Here is a 21,737-nt window from a genome sequence, read left to right on the forward strand (position 1 = left end):
TTCAATGAATCTGGTCACTATACCATCTATCTTTGTCATCAGGATCTCAAGCAGAGACTTCAGCTGTTCCTCCATGTGCATGACCTATTCGAAAGCTTTGACGATGGCATTATCCCATTCAAGTTTGAGTTCTTGAGTTTTGCTTGCTAAAACCACGAACTCAAGCATATCATTCAATTGTTCCCTGGTGATCATTCCACCAGTCCCATGGAAGATGACTCTTATTCTTTCTTTCAACTCTCTAGCTTCTATGATCATTCTTGGATCAATCTTTCTCTCTAAAAAAATCTGTGCTACTTCCACTATCTTATCATGAATTCGATGCATATCATCTTGAACTTGACTACATCCATTTCCAATCTCCTCAAAAATGTTTCTCTTTGTTCGAAGTAGACTGTTCCATTGTAGAAAGCTAGGTGTAGATCCCTCTCTTGCTATCTTCTCTCTTGACAAAACTTCTCGGGATGTTTTCCTTATTACTTGAAGCACTGGAATGATGACATCTCTAGCATGAGCAAATGCTTCAAAGGCTTCTATGAGGACATGAGTTCTCACAAGGACCCTTATGATTGTATCGAGTGTTTTCATTATGCCCTTCGTGAACTTGGTAACTCTAGTATATGAATCCTCTATCCATGTGTCCATCAACTGTGCCGAATTCCTCATCTTCTCCATGTGATCAACTGACTCCGTTGGAAGCAAGGGTGGCGGTGTAGGTGCTGGGCTTTGATGTCTCAATGGTTGCTGAAATTGCTGGACATAATTTCTCCATGCACTTATCTCCTTTTCTAATTTTCTATTCTTTTCTATTTTGGCTCTCAACATATCATTAATTGCCTTCAATGAATCAGTTGCATCACCTATAGCTTGCTTGGAGGTGAGTGGACCCAAATCAATAGTCTCCATATCATACTCATTTGCTGTGATCTCTCCTTCATACTTCTCAACCCTTGGTGTGGCTATTTGCAACTTCTTTGATCCCGAATCATCTCTAATCAGCTTGGACATTTTCGTAGCTTTCCTCTTCTCGGTGACCTCTTGAGTTTGTCTTAGAAGATTTGCTATATCATATGTTTGCTCTTCCTCAACTACTATCACTTCTTGAGCTAGTCTTTCTTTTAGCCATTCCGGAATAGAAGATCTTCCTTCTTGAATTTGTGCTTCTTCATGCATTTGTTGATCTCTAGGTGGTGAGGTAGTCTCATCATTAGCCTCTTCTTCGCCTCCTTCGATTTCTTGAATGAGATGGGTGAGATCTTCTTGTCCTTGAGACGATTTCTCCTTGCCTTTATCGCTGTGAACTGTAGATTTTGCTGATTCATTAGCTCCTTGACTCAACTCTCTATCTATCCTTTGTTCATTGTGCCTTTCATCCAGGTTTGGTTCTTCTTCAGGCTTGGAGGAAGGATGACTTGTATTTGATTTATGCTTCTTCCTTGAGGGCTCCTTTTCTCCACGATCTTCCTTTCTCTTAGATCATCTTGAGTGAGATGGTTGAGGAGCACTCCCACTTGCGCTTGCTTCATTTTCTTCATCCACTCTTTCTTCTGAGTGGAATGTCAGTGCTATATTCTATTCTTTCAACTTCTGGTTCTGTATGTCTATCCATATGCGGGTGTATTTTAAAACTGGCTTCATCAATTCTTTCAAGTCATCAACCTCTATATCGACCCACTTGATTTTAATCTCTGTCTTCTTTGGCGTAGGCTGCTTGGAGATATTTGCCACTATCTTGAACTTTGTAATAACCCACCATAATTGATTCAACAAAAATTGAGTATTCTTTTTTTTTTTGTGTTTAATTCAATCATTATGTTTTATTCAATTGCATACTTTGGGCATCCATCCATTAGGATTAGGCATTCATCCATCCGGGATGAGCATCTAACCATACGGGTTAGGCAATTGTTCATACGGGACATAAGGTTCCATCTATCCAATACGGGATAGGCATCTACCCATACGGGGTAGGCATCTATCCAAATGGGATAGGCATCTACCCATACGGGGTAGGCATCTATCCAAACGGGATAGGAGATGCTCTGGCCAGAGACTTAGACTCATCGGGACCATTCGGGTTCTGAGCCACTCACTAAGTACTACACTCTTCTAACAGAAGTGCACCGAGATCGCCGTCCTTAGGAGTAATTAAATAATACAAGCTTGATTTCTGCCTCAGAATTTGGCTTAAAGCCTCGGGAAGTCAAGCGAATCCATACGGGATTCCTTCCGAGTATGCATTGAATTTCTTTTCCAATTTAATTATCTTATCTTTCAAATAGGATTCTTACTCAACCAAGCCTAGACCCCACCCACGAACGCTTGAGTACGAGGGACAACTCCGTCCCAAGACTGCCTACATACCCGCTTCGGCATGGGATCAAGGCGTAAAGTATGTAGTTCTATTTTCTATTCTATGGTTTGATGTAAATTGATTTGTGGGTATGCAACCTTTTATAGGGTCAATGTCCCAGACAGTTTCTTTGCGGTTGCTACCCACGATGGTAGCGCTTAAGCGAAGGCTCAAGATGGCCTATTGCTTGTGGCCTAAAATAACTAGATCCTAATTCTTATCATGAGCGTCACCCTTGACCAAATTGCAAATCACCAATATCTCTCCAAAGGAATCAATTTCATAAAATCATTTAACTTAACCATCCCTAAAAGGGGTTTACTATGGTTTATCTCAACGGATGTGAAAATCATTTAAAAGTTATCTTATTAGATTATCGATCCAAGGGGGATTACCCGCCCCTTGGATTTTAACTTCCAAGTGTCCCTTATTACTCCCCGACGATTTATAGGGACGATGCCACAGACGTCGTTGATGTAGCTTTATTAGGCGTTAAGTGCAGTAGTTCAACACGACGGCATTACCCGTAAGCGTGACCCAGAGGCACTGTATATACCGAACGCTACTTGGTTTTGGTTTTCCAACTTCCTTTATTTAGTTTTCTAACTATGAAACATCATGCTTGAAAATAATCATGAAATGAAAGCGTAAAATTTAATTAATTGAAATAACTACTTGGAGTATAAATTGCATAATAATGACCATCATGAAACTTGCATAATAGTAATTACATGTGTACTTGCATGAAAGACGCTTTTAAATGTAATTAATCCATAAGTAATTTGCATGCTATGAACCGTCAATAAATGTAATTAATCCATGAGTAATTTGCATGCTATAAGAATAGTGCATCTTGTATGATTTAGCAAATCCAGAAATAGCGATTAAATTTAAGCATTTGATTCAATCATATTAATGTAAATTAATCGCTAAAGGCCAGTTAAATGCTCCAATGGGTCTTTGAATGAATTGAATAACTCCTATTAAGAGAATATAATCTACAATTATAAAATTTACTAAGGATAAATTAATTATGAACTTGCTACACATTAATCCCCAAATTTTTCCTAAGTCGAAATTCAATATCTTAAAATTTACACTAAGGGAAAAATCAATATTTCCTAAATGTCATTATTAACAAAACTTAATTTTAAACTAAGTAATTAATAGTAATTAACTTAGATCTTTAACCCAAATTAAAAACTTCAAATTGCTTAATAAATAAAACTAACTATAACTAAATGGGCGATTTTTTTTTGAAAAAGTTAATAGGGCGTGGCGTGGGGACCACGGGTCCCATCACCCCTGCGGTCCTGCATGCGCAGGCCCGCAGGGTTGAGGGGACACCGCGGGCCCCTCCATTCCCCCTGCGGTTACAATAACGGTTGCCTTGCGTGCCATTTACCAGCCGTCCGAAATAATTTTTGGATGCCGCGCATTGCAATGTTTAGTAAATTTTGAAGTTTGAAATAAATTTTATGTTTTATATATATATATATATATGTGCATTTTTATATGCAAGAGGATTGCATTTTCCAGATTATTAAAATTACATAGAGAAGAGTAGATAACAGGTATGTGGAAAAAAAAGAATATTAATGTTAGAAAGAATACAAATTAAGTTCCAGGGACGAAAATACAATAGAGAAATAACCAGAGAAGGATTATTTATTCCTTTTGTTCTCTACACAGGGAGATTTATTCACAGAGAAGGGAGATTAATTTATCCATACACACAGAGAGATTTATTCACAGATAAGAAATATTAAATTTTTTTTTTTACAGAGAATTTAGATAACCAGAAAATGAGAAAATCACAGAGGAAATAATCACAGCGAAATCTCTTTAAAGGATGAGTTTCAGATTTCTAATCGATAACCAGAGAGATGAATCTAGAGAAAGGAAATAAAGATGGTTCTAATCTAGTTCTTCAGCAAGAATCGATCTAAATCTTAATAAGAAATTTTAACAATTTGATCTAATTCCTATCAAGAATTTGAAATATATGGATCTAACTTCTTAAACAAATGAATCTAATTCTTATAAAAAATTTGAAACTAATGGAGATCTAATTCTTATCAAGAATTTGAAACAAATGAATCTAATTCTTATCAAAAATTTGAAACTAATGGATCTAATTTCTTAAACCAATTAATCTACTTCTTATCAAAAATTTGAAACTAATGGATCTAATTTCTTAAACAAATTAATCTAATCTAATTTGCAGCAAGGATAAGATGCATGAAAAGCTAAATTGAAAGAACCTGGATGCTTGAAAATGGTGTAGAATCCCCTATGAATCTCCCTTGATCCTTCAACTTGAAAGAAGTCCTCCAAAGCAAAAATCTTAGCTATTCTCCAAAAATGAAATATGACTACAAAAGAAAAATTTACTTGAAGAATTTCTTTATGGAATAACCAACTCCCTTTTTTGAAAACTTGTATATCTTTTATAAGAAAAATCCCCAAATTCCACTACTTAAATTTTTAATTTAAAAAAAAAGAGATTCTCTCCCAATTTGGCCTTCATGCAAATTGATTAGACTTAGTGGGAGGAGTTACATGCAAGGTGGTGGAGAAGCCTCTAGAAGCTTCTTATTCTTCCTACAACATGTGCCATAATTTGGGTGAGGAAAATTAAATAAACAATTAAGAAAAAAAAGTATATTTTCCATGTGTGTGTGTGTTTTATTTATTTTTTATCCCTTTATAATATTCATTCAATAGTTTATCCAAAAGAAACATAATAGAGTTTGTATTTTAAATCCAAAGGTGATAAAGGAGGGTTGTGACAAACTTGATTGGCATCATGAAATAACTTGCATTTCTTGATGAAATCGAGAGATAGCCTAGAATACATCTTCTTCTTCACTTCCACATCATTTTGAACGTTCATCCAATAGTCTTCTAACTGCCACTGGTGTCCATATATCTTTCCCAGAACTGCCTTTACATTATCATATGGGTTGAAACAATCTCTAGGCGTGAATCACTTGAGTGAATGGAATGTTTCCATTTGTGCACCATGAGTAGGCATAGCAAACACAAAAGTTTGAGTTTGAGGATCTCTTTGAGGTGAGGTGTTAAGCAACACAAAGTAGAGATTGTGTATCACTTAACAAACTAAAAGATATTTATAGGAGCGTTTTAACCCCTATATATACAAGAAAGTGAGGCCTTAGGATCACGCTACCTACAATGATCTAGACTGTAGAAGAAATGCAACATATGAAACAAGAGAGAGAGAGAAATGTTGAATTGCGAGAAGCATCTGTTTGATGATTAGATGGAGATGCCTAGAGGAGCATTGAGGTACTTGATAGGGATGGTCAAGCACCTTCCACCTTCGCTAGTAAGGAAAATCAATGAGTTGGAGGTTATTTGTTAACTGCTGTGATGCACCTAAAAAATCGAGGAAATGATGGCCTTTAAATAATTGAATCGAGGGCCATACTAGGTGATAATTCTTGTGAGGTGAGACTCTTGTTGACTTCACTTGTCAAGCCATTGAGATCTTCAATGGGTGGCAGAAAATGACATTTGTTTAGAAGAGAATAAATCTCACACACATAGATGGTGGGAAAGAATAGAGTGGAAATATGGAGGCTATAGACCTAGGGTTCCTTTATGAGTTTTTGTGATGTCCCCTCCTTGATCATTATATATATATCCTAAATGAAGTAATTATTATTATTAATTAATATAATAATAACAACAAATTACTATTTGAATTTTATTTATTTATTGAATGTATTATTTAATTAATATCTATTAATATTTATTACTAATAATATTTCGGAAATATTCAAATAAAAATAAATTAATATTATATTATAAACATAATTTATATATTATAAATTATAATCATAATTTATTCTTAACCACAAACAAGTGCGACGTCCCTATCTAGATGCTAGAACTCTAGAGCCGAACAACTAAAGGAAAACTCCTTTATATATAATGTAAGGCATCAAGGAACTCATACAAAGACATATGAAGAACGAAACAATTACGATAGTCTAATTAAAGATGACTCTGTGGTTAATAAAGATTATAGATAGGAAGACACAAGTAAATATGGACAACAATACATGTTTATAGCCAATCCATGAGAATAGACGTACAAGTTTAATATTGACCAAATAGGCAAATAAGATATCACAATCATTCTCTTATATGCATCCTTCCAAAGGCTATCTATATCAATTTAATAGTCAACCAATTATTACGATACTAATATGTAGCATTGCTGAGACATGGAGCCTTGTATTATCAAGGAGGATGGAAGATACACCGTAAAGAATAAATAAACCAATTGAAGAACATTAATCGAGGAATGATAGTACGGAAGAAAGACCAAGGTCAATATCTTCAAAAGAAATAGAGAAAATAGAATCACATACGATGACATAGTTCCACGTAATCCCATCAGCAGGGTTGGACCAAAGACTATCGTGAATCGTGGTCATTAATAAGAATTTCTACTGGCAGATTAAAATATTAATTTAATAATTAATTACAGACTATGAATCGTGGGCATACAAACATGATTTGTCAAACCAATAAAAAAAGGCAAATACGACTTTTTGAAAAGTCATGATCCTTCACAAAAGATGCGATATATATATTTAAGTGGGTGGAGTATGAGGAAAGAAAGGGGGAAAGAGGTGCTTAATACGTATGCTTGATATATGATATTATGCAGAATTTAATAATAATATTTATGGGGGAAAGAGGTGCTTAATACGTATGCTTGATATATGATATTATGCAGAATTTAATAATAATATTTATGTAGACTGCAATACGTATGACAGTCATTTAATTTCCTTATTGTGGCAGACCAGATCTGACACATGTCAGGTCTGTCTGCTCTTACAGCCAGAATTATAATAACTAATGTTTTTAGGCAGTGGTGGTGTTAATAATTTATATAATAATTTATATATATATATATTCAAATCAGAATAAGGAGTAATATAAGTATTGTAAATATGGATATTGATAATAATAAATATTAATATCATAATTACTATTAATACAATACTTTTAGAGATTAGTAATAATTCATATAACTAGTAATTAATAAATACGTAAATGATGTATAAATGAATCAAAACAAGATTAATTGTTTAGTATGGTAGGTAATGTCACAGAGTGTATATATGTGTGTGGACATGTGTGCCACACACACATATATAAGTAATGAATATTTTAATATATATGTTAATGAATGGTTTTTATATGTTAATGAATACGTGTAAATATGTTAATAAATATGTGTGAATATATTAATGAATGTGTAAACATATGTTGATAAATATGTGTAAATATATGTTAATGAATACATATTAATGAATAGTTCGGAATATATGTTAATGAATAACTGTGAATATATGATAATGGATATTTTCGAATATATGTTGATGAATATTCCTGAAAACATGTTAATGAATAGTTTTCTGAATATATGTTATGGAATACATGTTAAGTTAGGAATGGAATGGAAAATGATAATGAATTGTAAAATGTAATGCAAAAGTGTGATTATATGATGGAGGCTTTAGGGAGGAAATTCCCTTAGCCTAATGGAGAGATTATGATAATCCCTGGTAGGCAGTATATACTGAATATCTATATGCATATATATGGCTTGGTTGACTAAGTTCATCCAAGAAGAGACGGATCTGGCCGGTCCCCTCTAATGGACTTGGATGATGAGATACATCATCCAAGGCAAGGAATTGACATATGGTCTTCCTTGGATGGCTTGGGTGTAAGAAATTACACCCAAGACAGGAATCAAATTAACCCTCGATTTCCTGGATGCCTTGGGTGTAAGAAGTTACATCCAAGACAGGAATCGAATTCACCTTCGATTTCCTGGATGGTTTGGGTGTAAGAAATTACATCCAAGACAGGAATCGAATTCACCTTCGATTTCCTGTATGGCTTGGAACCAAGATGGGTTCCAAGAAGGCGAGCTTCACAGCTGCCTAAGGACATATCTCCGTATGGCATTCGTATCCTTTTTATTAGATAAGAATTGTGATTAGTGTTAATTAAGCCTTTTAATGTTAAATTGCAAGTTAGATTAGTTATATATATATTTGTTGTATTCTAACAATCTGTTTTGCAGGACAGTGATCTCTAACTAGTAGGGACATTACAGTTTTCTGCTCATGTGTGCAAATTGGAGGAATGCTATGTCAGATGTACTCTAGTAGTGGGTCTATGAGATGGTAGGCCTACTAATGTGGCTAATTTGTGTCATCCAATATGAGATCAACAATAGGTGGGCTTTTGGTTTCAATGAGGCGCAAAATTTGTAAAAAGTTTGCACTTTTCGAGCCTTGTCGTTAGGGTCATACACTTTTGTGGATTGACAAAAGGCTAGATAGATTCTTAGATCTACTACTTTTGTAGTTGACCATGCAAAACTTGGAGTTTAAAGAGGGGAGATTTGCTGTGGATTTTTGTGGCAAATTTTGTGTGTTGAAAGCATAATAGCAATCCATTGCCAAAATGAAACTAAACTTTCATGAGTCCATACAAACTACAAACAATATTCACACTTTTAGACTTATGCAAACTATTTGATGAATTACTCATTAAGGAGAGTTGCAAATTATTAGTGGGAAAGGTTGCAAAACTTTTTCTCTCAACTAGGGTGGCCTCATACAAATGAAGTACAATAGGCTAAAGAAAACTTCAATCCCTTTATTTGGAGATTTTGGTGACTCTTTTGACTCCTTGAAAGCTGTGTAGAATTTTCCAAAGGCTTTGAGCCTTCTAACACAAATTTCACCCTTCCAATGATAATTAGTTGTAGTACAACTTTTTTAGATCGTGTACCTGGGATAGGATATTAGCATGAATTAACATTTGATCTTTGAACCAATTTATTTTTGTAATTCTTGAATCTTTCACCTCTTATATATCAAAATGATAAATTTATTATTTGCCTACAAATATTCATAAAATTGTACCTAGAATTTTGAAGCCGACAATGGTAAAAAATCCTTGTCTCAATCAGCACTCTGTGAACCCTGTATGAATTTGCCAAGGATTGATTAAGTGGGTTTTCATCCACAAAACCATTGTTCGCCTTAGGATTTTCGTCCTAGGTAGAATGGTTGAATAATAGCTCAGACTCCCACACAAGGCTTCTCCAAAATGAACAATCTAGAAGATGAAATGAGTTTGTACAATCCTCCTTTTAAAGATCTATTGGAACTGTACAAAAATTTAATTATTAAATCACTTTTAAAATAATAATTTCTTTTTTGTTCATAAAGTGACTTTATAATTTTTTATTTTATTTTATTTTTGGCCCCAAGTAAGTCATTTTATTAAAATAAAATATTCAACTTATAAATATAATTAATCAAATACAAGTTGCTTGAAAACATTAATTTAGACAACTTAATTTAATTAATCAAATTATTCTCTTTGAATGCCTAGACCAAAAATGGGGACATTACAGAATACTATGTCACTTTCTTTGATGGTTTTTCTTGAATTCTATGAGATTTTTGCATCAAGCAAAAGGATGAAGTCTTTTCCCCAAGTTTAAGGAACTCAAAGGAGACATTAAGAACCAATTTGATTGATGAATGTTTTTGTTCAAATTAAGTAGGCAAATATTTTAGCAAGAATTTGAAAAGTTTCTAATAGATTGTGTCATGTTCAAGTGAGTCTCCTTTAACAAGGGATGTTCAACAAGAGTCGTGATCTAGCTCCCTAGTCAAGCTAAAGGGGCAATGTTGGAGTTTGTAAACCTGTCTAAGGATGTTCTAATGAATTTTAGGTGAAATGCCTTATTTGGATTTGGCCTTGTTAGATATGTGCTAGGTTGACCTTTTTTGATATGTATATTGGATATGTATATGTACCATAGCTACAAGACTCATACTCTTCTTAGATTTGGTTAGTTGACTTTTGAATTTGTTAAAGACCATTTTACATGTTTTAGGTTTTAGTGTTTTGATTTCTTTCAATTTTTTTCTCATTTTCCACTTTATTGATTGTCATGGTTGAGTTTTGCATATGAGACTGCATGAGTTTGCCAGACTTGATGGGTTTGACTAGATTCGTTGAGTCCCCAGTTCTTGAGTCTCTGGGCCTTATTTCCACTAGTTCACCTTGGGATTATTGAGTTTGGGTGAGTCTTATAACTATGACTATATACACATCCGAACACATTGTTTTTGCACCAGGTTTTAATGAGTATTTGGTCTCATCGTTCCTAAGGGTGCATACTTAGTAATTTCTACCTACCATTCTCCAAGGATAAATAGGCAAGAAGAGGAGGTTCGAGAAGTGAAATAACTATTGCATACATTGCCACAAGATTGGGCATTGGCATGCTAATTGCTGGACATTTTATTCAGAACTTCACCCAAGGGATAAGAGCAAGTGACTATTGCATTCATTGCCACAAGAGTGGCCATTGGCATGGTAAGTGCTAGAGACTTCATCCACAACGTAAACTTCTGAAATAAAAATGATAGCTCAAGTTTGATTTCAAGTTACTTGTTTTAATGCAAAATCCCAAAGGATAAATTGTATAGTGTGCATACGTAGCAAGTTTGTTTGTTGTTTTAGCTTCCTTTGCAAATATGAAGAAAGGATTTCCTCATGCAGTGTTCCAGTTTGAGTTGTCTTGAAAAAGACAAATTAAAACGCTAATAAGAGATAATGTGAGAATGGTTTATGTATCTAAAGCCTTAAGGTCCTCTTAACTCCACTTATGTCTTTGAAATCCTTTAACACATTATGATTTCCTCTCTTTCATTGACAGGACATGCCTTACCAATCAGCACTTTCTTTGGTTCTCCAGGGTCACCAAGGTTATGCAGGTCAAATAGATGCCCATGGGACTTAGTTAAATCTGGCTTAGCTCCATGAACATCTATATCAAATATATGCAATAGAGAAATCATTCCTTTTGGAATGCTGTTAGTATGCAAATTAATTACATTGTCATCATCCAATTTATCTTCTTGTCTTCCTCAATTCTTTGCAACTCAAACACACAATAGTATAAAGAAGTTTGCATTTTCTTCTTTTTTGACCATACCTCAATGTCTAACAATGTAGGTTTTTGTTTTGAACCTTGTTTGATGTCCATGAAGTTTATATTTAATGAACTGTAATATTATTATGTCCATGGATTTTTATATTGAATTAACCGTAATGTAATTACAAACCTACTAACACCTCCATATTGCATATTTATAATAGTGGTCTAATAATTGATCACTGCAGTCTGTTTCATACTTGTATCATCTTTTTCTTGAAACTAAATAGTGGAAGGCTTGTTTGAAATTTGTGGCATAATTGTACTACTAAAACATATTTTTACTGAGGAAAAATATAGAGAACTGAAAAAGAAATGTCTATCCAATTTCTTATTAAACACCTACATTGACTATTATACTTTGTGTTTTGTTGTTTTCTGTTGCGACAGGTTTTGAGGCTCCAAATCTGAGGTAACAGCATGACCCTTGCTAGCTTTGAAATTACATTTGCCTGAAATTTTTAGTTGTCCGACTCTAGAATGGGATTCTATGCTTGACTAGCTTAGTGAAATCTCTGCTCTTTGACTTAGCTTGACCTCGGGACCTGAGAGGTTGTGTAAAAAAATGTAAGCACACATGGCTTGTTTAGATACTGCATTAAGGTTTATCATTCCAAGACAATACAGTGATGTCTCATTCAAGGCCTAATGAACTATTATTTTGTATTCACTTCTCTAAAACAGCTTCATTATAGACTACATCACTGTCTAGAGGGTTGCATTTACCATATTACCACAGCAACTTAAGTGCTTACCTTTTAATAAAGGAAATGGTCTAACAGATTAAACATTCGTAGATAGTTTATCTCAAGATTTTAAAATGCCATTGACATCATGAGATTGAGAATCAAACTACACACAATGATCTTTCTTTATTGGACTTTCACTTAATGCCTAAAATATGGACTCAAATGATATATTAAGATATTTTTATTCATAATTCAACCAATTGCCAAGATAATATATGAAGCATATTGCTTTTGGAGAGGAAGCATGTCATCCTTTCCTTAATATATTCATGCTTTTCGTGTAGCCCCTTTTGCCAATGTTAGAAGTCATCAAACACCTTTCCTCCAAGTCCACTATTTGCACCAATTGCAACCTTGGTGCATTTCTTTGTATATCAATATTTGAATAGGTGGCTTGGAAAACAATATTATTGTATAATCATAATTGGTGTGCACTTTTAACGAACAATTTTAGTGAAATTTATGTATCTTGTATGGCATCAAATACCTCAATGAACTCGTTTGTATTAATCAACTTTCTAAAATAATTCATTGATAAATTAAATCACTGTCAAGAGGCTTGCATTTACCATAACACCATGGCAATCTTAGCTACGTTACCGATAAATGAAATGATCTAAAAGATCAAACAATCCTAAAATAGCTTAATCCGAGATTTTAAAAGGCTACCAATCTTACGAGAATCGATGTACATATAGATGAATGCTCTCTGTGATATATATTACTTCATGTTTGTAATTAAGGCAAGTGATCTATTGAGATTTTATTCTTGATTGAAAGAGCATACATGAAACACATTGCTTTTGAAGAGGACTCACCTCATGCTTTCCTTTATATTCCCATTCTTTTTCTGTGGTTTCTTGTGCTCAAATCAGCAGTTAGTAAACTTTGTCTTCTTCCTAGATGATTTCTGCTTGAGAAATGCACTTGTTCCACTATTTCAAACCTTGGCACTTCTTTTTCTATAAGAAATTAGCATTATTGTGTAATTATTATCAAGCATGCACTTTCAATGAACTAGTCAAGACATGCATTTATCTTCGATAGGGTAAAAATTCATGGAGAACATTCGTGTGTGTGCTTTTAGAATAAATCCCAAAATACTAATTTATTCAACAATTCTATACCTTGCATTCTTATGCATTCATAGGGAGATTGAGCTATCACAAGTAGATGGATTTGTATCCTTCCTATGGCCAATGCAAAAAGCATATGGTGGAATTTAAGTCCATCTTGATAATTTTGAAATAGCTAGTTAAATAAACAAATCAAGATGAAGTTGTAAATAGACTTGCATATGATATTTCCTAAAAAATAGTCAAGAGGAAGTTAAAGATGGTGAATGGTAGCTCATGGAATTGAAAATAATAAGATAGTCTTCCTTGATTACTTGGAGTGGTTGTTAGTTTCACTAAAATTTAAATTAGTGTCTATGGATTGGATATTGTAGCTAAAGCCTTAGATAGTATTTCGCATCTTTTCTAGATAAATGAGTATGTTGTATAGGAGGCCTTGTTGGACATCTATATTGTTATTATCACTTTCTTCCCTTTTCTAGTTCACTTGTGTAGACTTAAGGATTTCCCTCATTTAAATTTTGAATTCCAATCGAGTCCCTTATCCAACATATGAACAATGTGCAAGTCATATCAGGTTCTTGCCATCAAACCATCATTTTTTATTCAAATTGAGAAGGAATAAGCAATCTATTATGAGTGGAGGCAAAAATATATTAATGAGAATGGTTGGTAAATAACCAACTAGGCTAGGGATACACAACCAACTAATTGTAAGATTCTATGATTGTTATTATTTATGTTAATACTTTTTGAAATATTTTTAACATATTACAATAATTTATTAGTATTATAGTAGATTTATGATGTAATATTATATGATTATAATATTTCAACAATCCCCACTCATTACATCATATGTTCTAGAGAACAAATCTAGAAAGTTTGAAAAGCACAAAACTTCATTTAGATATTTGTTAAAGATGTTAGCATATTGCTCTTGAGGGGAACAAAGGTGGAGTTAAATATTATATTGTTGGACATGTTCATCGATATAATGGCACTAGACCTCAATGCATTTTGTTTGCTCATGGAAATAGGATTGTGAACAAGTTTCAACACACTCTGATCATCGCAAAACAAAGTTATAGGACATGTCTTAGGAACAATTGCCTATCAAATTGCGATATAACTATATCGCCTCATAAATAGTTCCAACTAAGATGCAATATTATGACTTTCTGGAAGAGTGAGCAATATTGGTTTTCTTTTTGGTCCCCCATGATATTAGAACGAATCCTAAAAAGTAGCCAAAGCTTGAAATAGGCTTCTATGATGTCCCCTTATGTATATTCTAAGGAATAATGTAATGTCCCTAGTGGGAAGTTGTCTATTCGAAGCTTAAGACCTGCAAACAAACGTTAGTGCTCCAACAAATATGAAAGATAAGTAAACATGTGTATTTAAATATGCTATTTATACTAGTAGTAAAGACATGTTATTCTATATGTTCAATAATTAAATGCTCATTGATTGAATGCTAACTACGAAAAATGGAAACATTCCTTAGGTTGATTTTTCCTTGATTGACCCAACCCTCTATTGAGAACTCTTTCTCAGTTAGGACAATCCAGGTAATATCCGCCTAAGGTCTCTATGGGATCTCTATTAATGAGTGAACTCATTAATGCTCTCAAAACTTGGCAGAGATCCCACCCCTGTCCAAGCTTCCCTATCTCTGACATATGCACAGGGTTAACCTCTACAATATAAATATTGCCTCTAAGAGATTCATTACGAATCTCTCTCTGGATCCCTGAATTGGAACCATGACATTCAAGGAATGCCCTTTAGCCTCTTTGAATTCTCTTAAGAGAACTCGATATTCCCGTTATATGTCTCTGCCGAGATCCTCCTTGGTCTCTCGGTACTCTATGGTATACTATTTCTGTAATAATTCCTTATTCTAAACTACCCCCCTGAAATTATCCTTTATTATTCTTAGAATGATTATATCTGCTTAATGCTATATGCAACTATAAGAACGTATGAGTAACAGTGATTCTGGAGATTGCGTACCCCTTGTTATACTCTGGCGTTTACACCCGGCGTGTCTTCTTCTGCAGTTTATGGGAGACGCAAGGCATAGGCGTGACCACACACTCCTTGCTTGTCCACTTGTATGCAGGCTGCGCGGTTTACATGGAGTTTCTTCTCCCGATACCCCTGGCTAACGGTGATGACCTCCTCTGCTATGTGCGCTTCTCCACATTCCTTTCTCCTGCATGCAGCAACGACGACGTTACTGGTCTGCCTGTGTGCGAAGATACACGCAAACTCTGAGCTGTGCGTGATTGCGTCGCCGGTGGTATTCCCTGGTTTCTCCAACTCGCTTTCCCGCACTTCCCTCCTTCTCCCCCTCGTCCGTGTTTGCTCGACGCTTATATGTTTGCATTATTGGTCGTGACTTTTGAAAGTCACGTTTGGGATTTTTTAATTGTTATATTAAGCCATATTTACTTAAATCATACATTTGGATCATTTAATGTCTTTGCTATTTTATTAGTTAATCTTTTTCATTTTATTATTGGGTATGCTTAATTAAGAGAATCATGATTTTTAATAATAATTATTATTTACCCATATTTTATGATTAATGATCTATTATTTATTATCCACTTGATGTATAAGAATGATTATTATTTATCAAGCAATTTATGATTAATATATAATATTCATTATTTACTAGATTGTATAAAAATGATTTTATTATTTATCATTTATTATTTTACACATATTAATTAATATATAACATTTATTACTTGATTTATAATAATAATACTTTATTATCTATCATTTATTAATATTTAATAATAATTCATGATTAATGATTTATTATTTTATTTGTCAATGAACAATGTGTCTTTGATAATTTAAGTTCCCGGGTATATTTATTAATCGGGGGTTATTGCAAATAAGGGAACAATTAACTAAAAAATCAATTGCAAGAGACTTTTTCCTTATCAAAACACAAAATCCTTATGAATCTTATAATGTTGACAATAAATATCACTTAATAGAATGACAATTTATAATATGCTATAAATATATATCGCTTCTGAAACATACAATCAATATATGATAATTCAAGTATTATAAAATCTGCAAATTGTAACTCTAACTGATTGGATGAAGTATTTGTGCTGTCTCTAATATAGCTTTGGAAATTATGCAATGGCAAACTGATCCAATCGGCAAATATGGAGTGATCTTTGTGCTTCCTAATATTTCGATATAAGATATGCTATGAACCTCCTTATTGATGATAGCAATGATGCAAAATTGTTGTGTTTGATTTGGTCTTTTAGAAATATGCAAGATACTGGTGTTGTTCTTGATTTCTCCCTTGAATATATGCAACTTGGTTTGATGCCAAAAGGTTGATGCTCAATTGAGCAGATCCAATAATGGATATAAATAGAAATAAAAGACAAAATTCGATGATCATTGGAATGGTATTGTTATTTCTTTAATATGCATCAAGGGAATGTGAAGGCGAATGGTTGCAACTTTTTGTCATCCTTAACAAATCACACCCATTGACAAATGATTATTTAGCCTTTGCTGATCACACCTTTCCTTCTTAACTAATCGCTCCATTAGTTAAGCTTTATTTATAATTTAGTCATCATTTCCTTGAGTGGCGATACGTTGAGTTTGCTTGTCGAGTGTTATTTTATGCTTCTTGACCAACTTCCATGGACATACTACTAATGACATGCGTTGGTCTCAACCTTCGATATAAAGGGCTTGTTGATAAACCCACAAGATGGAAGCACCGATATAATATTTGATCCTTCTTATCAGCGATATGAATCCTCGATTTTATATATTACTCTTTGGAAGCATTGATAAGGATCTATGCTTGCTCGATCGAATCTGGAATTACGTAACATGATATTTGATGTTGTTACTTGATACATCGTTTTATAGAACTTAATAGATGAGGATTTTTGCTTGTTAATATCAATAAGGATTTGTCTTCATAAATAGTCAATGGATATATGCTATGATATAAGTTCCCATGTGACAATCATGTCTTCCTTATGCATCATACTTCATATTATCTGGATGATAAAGGATGTCACTTTATGGACATGCTTGATATCATGTGAGCTCAATGTCTATATCATCATTTGGTGTTATGTTGATGAAGATAATCGATAGCTGTCACCCTTGGTCATGTCACTTGATCTTGATCCATCTTGACCCATCTTAATATTGCTTCCTTTGGTGTGCTACCTGATGCTAGATAGGAAAATTGTGAAGTCTTATTAATAAGACAATTTTTCTCCATAAGGTCTTCCTGCTTCAGTCTTTATTGGTGTAATATGCAAAGCTACCTACTTGAACTTCTTAAATACTATGTAGAAATTGTTATTTTCTAACAACTAACTAGTTGAAGGTGCTTCAAGGCTTATTATTATTAGGTTAGAGATGGGGATATCAGAGTCTCCCCTTCTTGGAGATGCTTGCTCACAAGCATTTTAAAATCGTGATTCCTAGATCCCAAACTTGGTAGCACCATCTATGCAAAACATAGTCTTGATGAATAGTCTTCTGAAAATTGTAAAGGGGTGGAATATTCCCATGCTGCACACGCTCTTTAGAAGTTTGTCTTCCCAAAGCCTCAAGTCTTAACACTATAAGAGCAATTTTACTATACTTTTCATAGGTCATCTTGATTCCAGGATTCCTAGTTTTGTGTTCATCGTTAATTTTATATGAATCAAACATAGCTTCTTCATTCCATTCAGAAAGTGGGTTATCATAAGTTTTATCCATTTCAACTTTAAACAAGGGATTATTAGCATGCCAAAACTTATCCTTGTTCACTATCTTTGGTATCTCATCTCTCAAAACCTTCAATGTCACATTTCTTTGCTCATCTTCCTCAAGGTGATTAGATTGGACACACAATGTAACTTCTGATTCAGTGTTATTAGAAATGTTATCCTTCTCATCCTCGATCATTGGTTTGTTAGGGACTTCCATGTGCTCTTCAAGAGGTGAAAGGGAATCTTGGGTGACATCCTCATTGCTAAGTAGTCCCACAAAGTCTGAATTATGATCCTTAGATTCTATTACTTCCATGTCATCCTCAATGCATGATCCTTGAGATGGTGTAAGACTAATCTCACAATCCTTATGAATGCATGTGCTTCCTTTAGTTGTGATAGAAGAGAAACATGAAGAATCAATTGCAAACTATTTCTTCCTTTTGTATGCTTGCTTCTTGTACTGTTTGATGAGTTTTTATTGCATTCATCTTTTTTAATGCTTCATAGTTGGTAGTTGTCAAACCCTTTACACTTTCTTCCTTAGGTGCAACAACCTTCAAGGCTTCTAATGACATTTGTTGTGAGGAGTGTATGTGTGAAACTCTTGATGCAATGTTTGAATCACAAACATTCATCCTTTGCTCATTTAAGTGTTCATGCTTTCCACTTCTTCTCCTTGGGTCAAGGTGATGAGCTCTATCTCTTTTAGGCAATTACTTCATGCTTAGATCTATGTAGTCGCTTAGAGGCATATCATTTTGTAATCCTTTATTAATCTAATCTTGTCAAAATTGATCTTGTAGATCAATCGTGGGTTTATGACATTCTCAATGTTCTTCTTTAGATGGGGATGTTGGTATTATTGACCTCGGACTTGTTGTAGACATATGTCTAGTTGGATTTCGATTGTTGATGTATTGATCTCCATTTCCTATATTGCCTCCTTTCTTGCCATTACGGTTGTTATTATTGTTTACTTGTGTTAGCATGTCCAACAATTTAGCCAGTCTCTCTTGAGTGTTTCCTTGTTCTGCCATGAGTTGATTTATTTTATCTTTGAGTTTGTACCAAATTTTAAATTGTCCTCATTTTCTTCTCATCTAAAATGTTTACCCACAATCTAGCAGGTTCATTAACTTTGATACCACTTGTAATGCCCCTTATGTATATTCTAAGGATTAAGGGAACAGTTAACTTAAAATCAATTGTAAGAGATTTCTTCCTTATCAAAACACAAAATCCTTATGAATCTTATAATGCTGATAAGAAATATCACTTAATAGAATGACAATTTATGATCTGCTATAAAAATATATCAATTCTGAAACATACAATCAATATATGATAATTCAAGTATTATAAAATTTGCAAATTTTGACTCTAACTGATTGGATGAAGTATTTGTGTTGTCTCTGATATAGCTTTGGAAATTATGCAATGGCAAACTGACCCAATCTGCAATTATGGAGTGATCTCTGCTCTTCTTGATATATCGATATAAGATATGCTATAAACCTCCTCCTTATCGATGATAGCAATGATGCTATATTGTTGTGTCTGATTTGGTCTTTAGAGATATGCAAGATAGTGGTGTTGTTCCTGATTTCTCTATTGAATATATGCAACCTGGTTTGATGCCAAAAGGCTAATGCTCAATCGAGCAGATCGATGATCATTGGAATGGTATTGTTGTTTCTTTAATATGCTTCAAGGGGATATGAAGGCGAATGCTTGCAACTTTTCATCATCCTTAGCAAATCGCACCCATTTACAAATGATTATTTATCCTTTGTTGATCGCACATTTCCTTCTTAACTAATCGCTGCATTAATTAATCTTTATTTATAATTTAATCATCATTTCCTTGCGTGGCAATACTTTGACTTTGCTTGCTGAGTGTTATTACATGTTTGTTGGCCGACATCCATAAACAGACTACTGATGACGTGTTGGGTGATCCTACAATACAAGGTTACACTTTTTGGTACATCCTGATTTTGACTGAAATCATACATTTTTTAGAAAATATAATGATTTAAGCCTTGAGAGGTCCCATTTGAAGTAACTAATTTAAGAGAGTTAGATCAAAGCCTCTTAGATCAAAAACCCTTGGATAGAACCTCTCTACTCTTAAATCATACCTGCAGTGTAGTTTCCTTCGTACCTATCAAAATGCTAATAAAAAACCACTTTTACAATAGCTTTTTAAGGTTCAAATGAATTCATTTAAAAGTTTTTCTTTTTGAAGTATGTAAGTCCTTATTATAAGCTTGCCAAATAGTATAACTTTTAATATATTTAATTTCATTAATATATTTATGTTTTATTTCTTATGAATATAGGTTTTTCATCAAACATTAAGGATTGTGTTTCACACATGGTAAATTTAAAAAATAGAGAATACGAATTGTAAAAAATATCTTTTCCCTAGGTATTGATATCTTCATTTCAACACAAAGAAGTTAATTCAAATGCCTACAAAAAAAGTTATGCATTACAGAATACACCTCTGTCCAAATTATAATATGAATATTAACATGGCATATATCTAACTCTAACATCATAACAGAGTCCCATAAAGATAATCCATCATAAAATGTAGCATCATCAAAACCACATAAAACCAAGAAGTCACCATTAGTCCATCCGAACATAATAACTGTCTAGACATGGAAAGGGTACCACTTATAAACCTAACTTCAACAATTGTTCCAAAACATAGAATCGGCATCATCAAAGTAATCATAATGAATCTACCAATATCAAAGAGAATATCAATATAAAGAATAAAACAGGATGCAAGAAATATCAAGAGCACAAACAAACCCATAAATATCTAACACATTCCATCACAAAGGATGGATTAGGGAGGGGCACTACGCAGTGTAGCGAAGCAAGTCCATAATGGGCTTGGTGAAGCGAAGGAGATACTCCACATTTTCCCACCATGACTCATTCAATATCCTTACCCTAATTCTTGCTGCCCTCTCATTGTTTTGATTAAGTAAAAGCAGGTATTTGAAAGGTACTCGAACCTTGTACAAGCCAGGAGAACAGAACTGCTAGAAAAAAGTGCTTGATCACTTCAAAAAGACAAAATGATCCCACCGAAAGGGATCAACTAACATAACATATCATTAAAAACCCGGAATAGACACCGAAAGGAAAGCACAGAGACAACAAAAAGATAGAACCTAGGACACCAACAAAGACCTAAATACTATTCATAATTTCCTCAGCATGAACAACCATTTGTTTCATGTTGTTTGCTGAGGTCTTCAGTTCCTCCAGCTCACGACCTTTGATGTCGCCCTTGATCTTTGTGTTAGCTCTGGTCCTCCTTTCATGACCCTTCTTGTCCAGCTGCTCTTTATCACCATCCTTCTCAACATTGTTCTCAAACCTGTTGATAAGGATGTTCATGTTGTTCACCGACGATTTGAGGATTTGGCAATTTTGGTCTGCAATCTTCTTGATGTTGAGTTCCAACCTGTCAATTTTGCTGCCGAAGTCATTCATTTTATTTTCCATTTCCTTTCTATCTCTCATCTCATTGACCTTTTTTTCCGTAGCTATGATTTTTCCAACCATACACTCAATAGCTTCCGCATTATGCAGAACAGCAACCAATTCTTTGACATGTTCAGCCAGGGGCTTATCACCAACCGTAACTCTTGCGATAGCCTGCGTATCTGT

At 34.0% G+C, this 21,737-nt stretch overlaps 1 protein-coding gene across 1 annotated transcript in view; it reads left to right on the plus strand.

Annotated features, from left to right (window-relative positions):
* Nucleotides 1–21,737, plus strand: part of LOC131044268 (endo-1,3;1,4-beta-D-glucanase) — a 118,364-nt gene that overhangs the window by 35,599 nt on the left and 61,028 nt on the right. Inside the window, exon 2 of the mRNA XM_057977561.2 lies at nt 11,826–11,847. Within this exon, the coding sequence (XP_057833544.1) occupies nt 11,826–11,847 (22 nt within the window). The remainder of the gene's footprint in view (nt 1–11,825; nt 11,848–21,737) is intronic.

Source organism: Cryptomeria japonica, chromosome 6 (assembly GCF_030272615.1).
Source record: "Cryptomeria japonica chromosome 6, Sugi_1.0, whole genome shotgun sequence".
Lineage (NCBI taxonomy): Eukaryota > Viridiplantae > Streptophyta > Pinopsida > Cupressales > Cupressaceae > Cryptomeria > Cryptomeria japonica.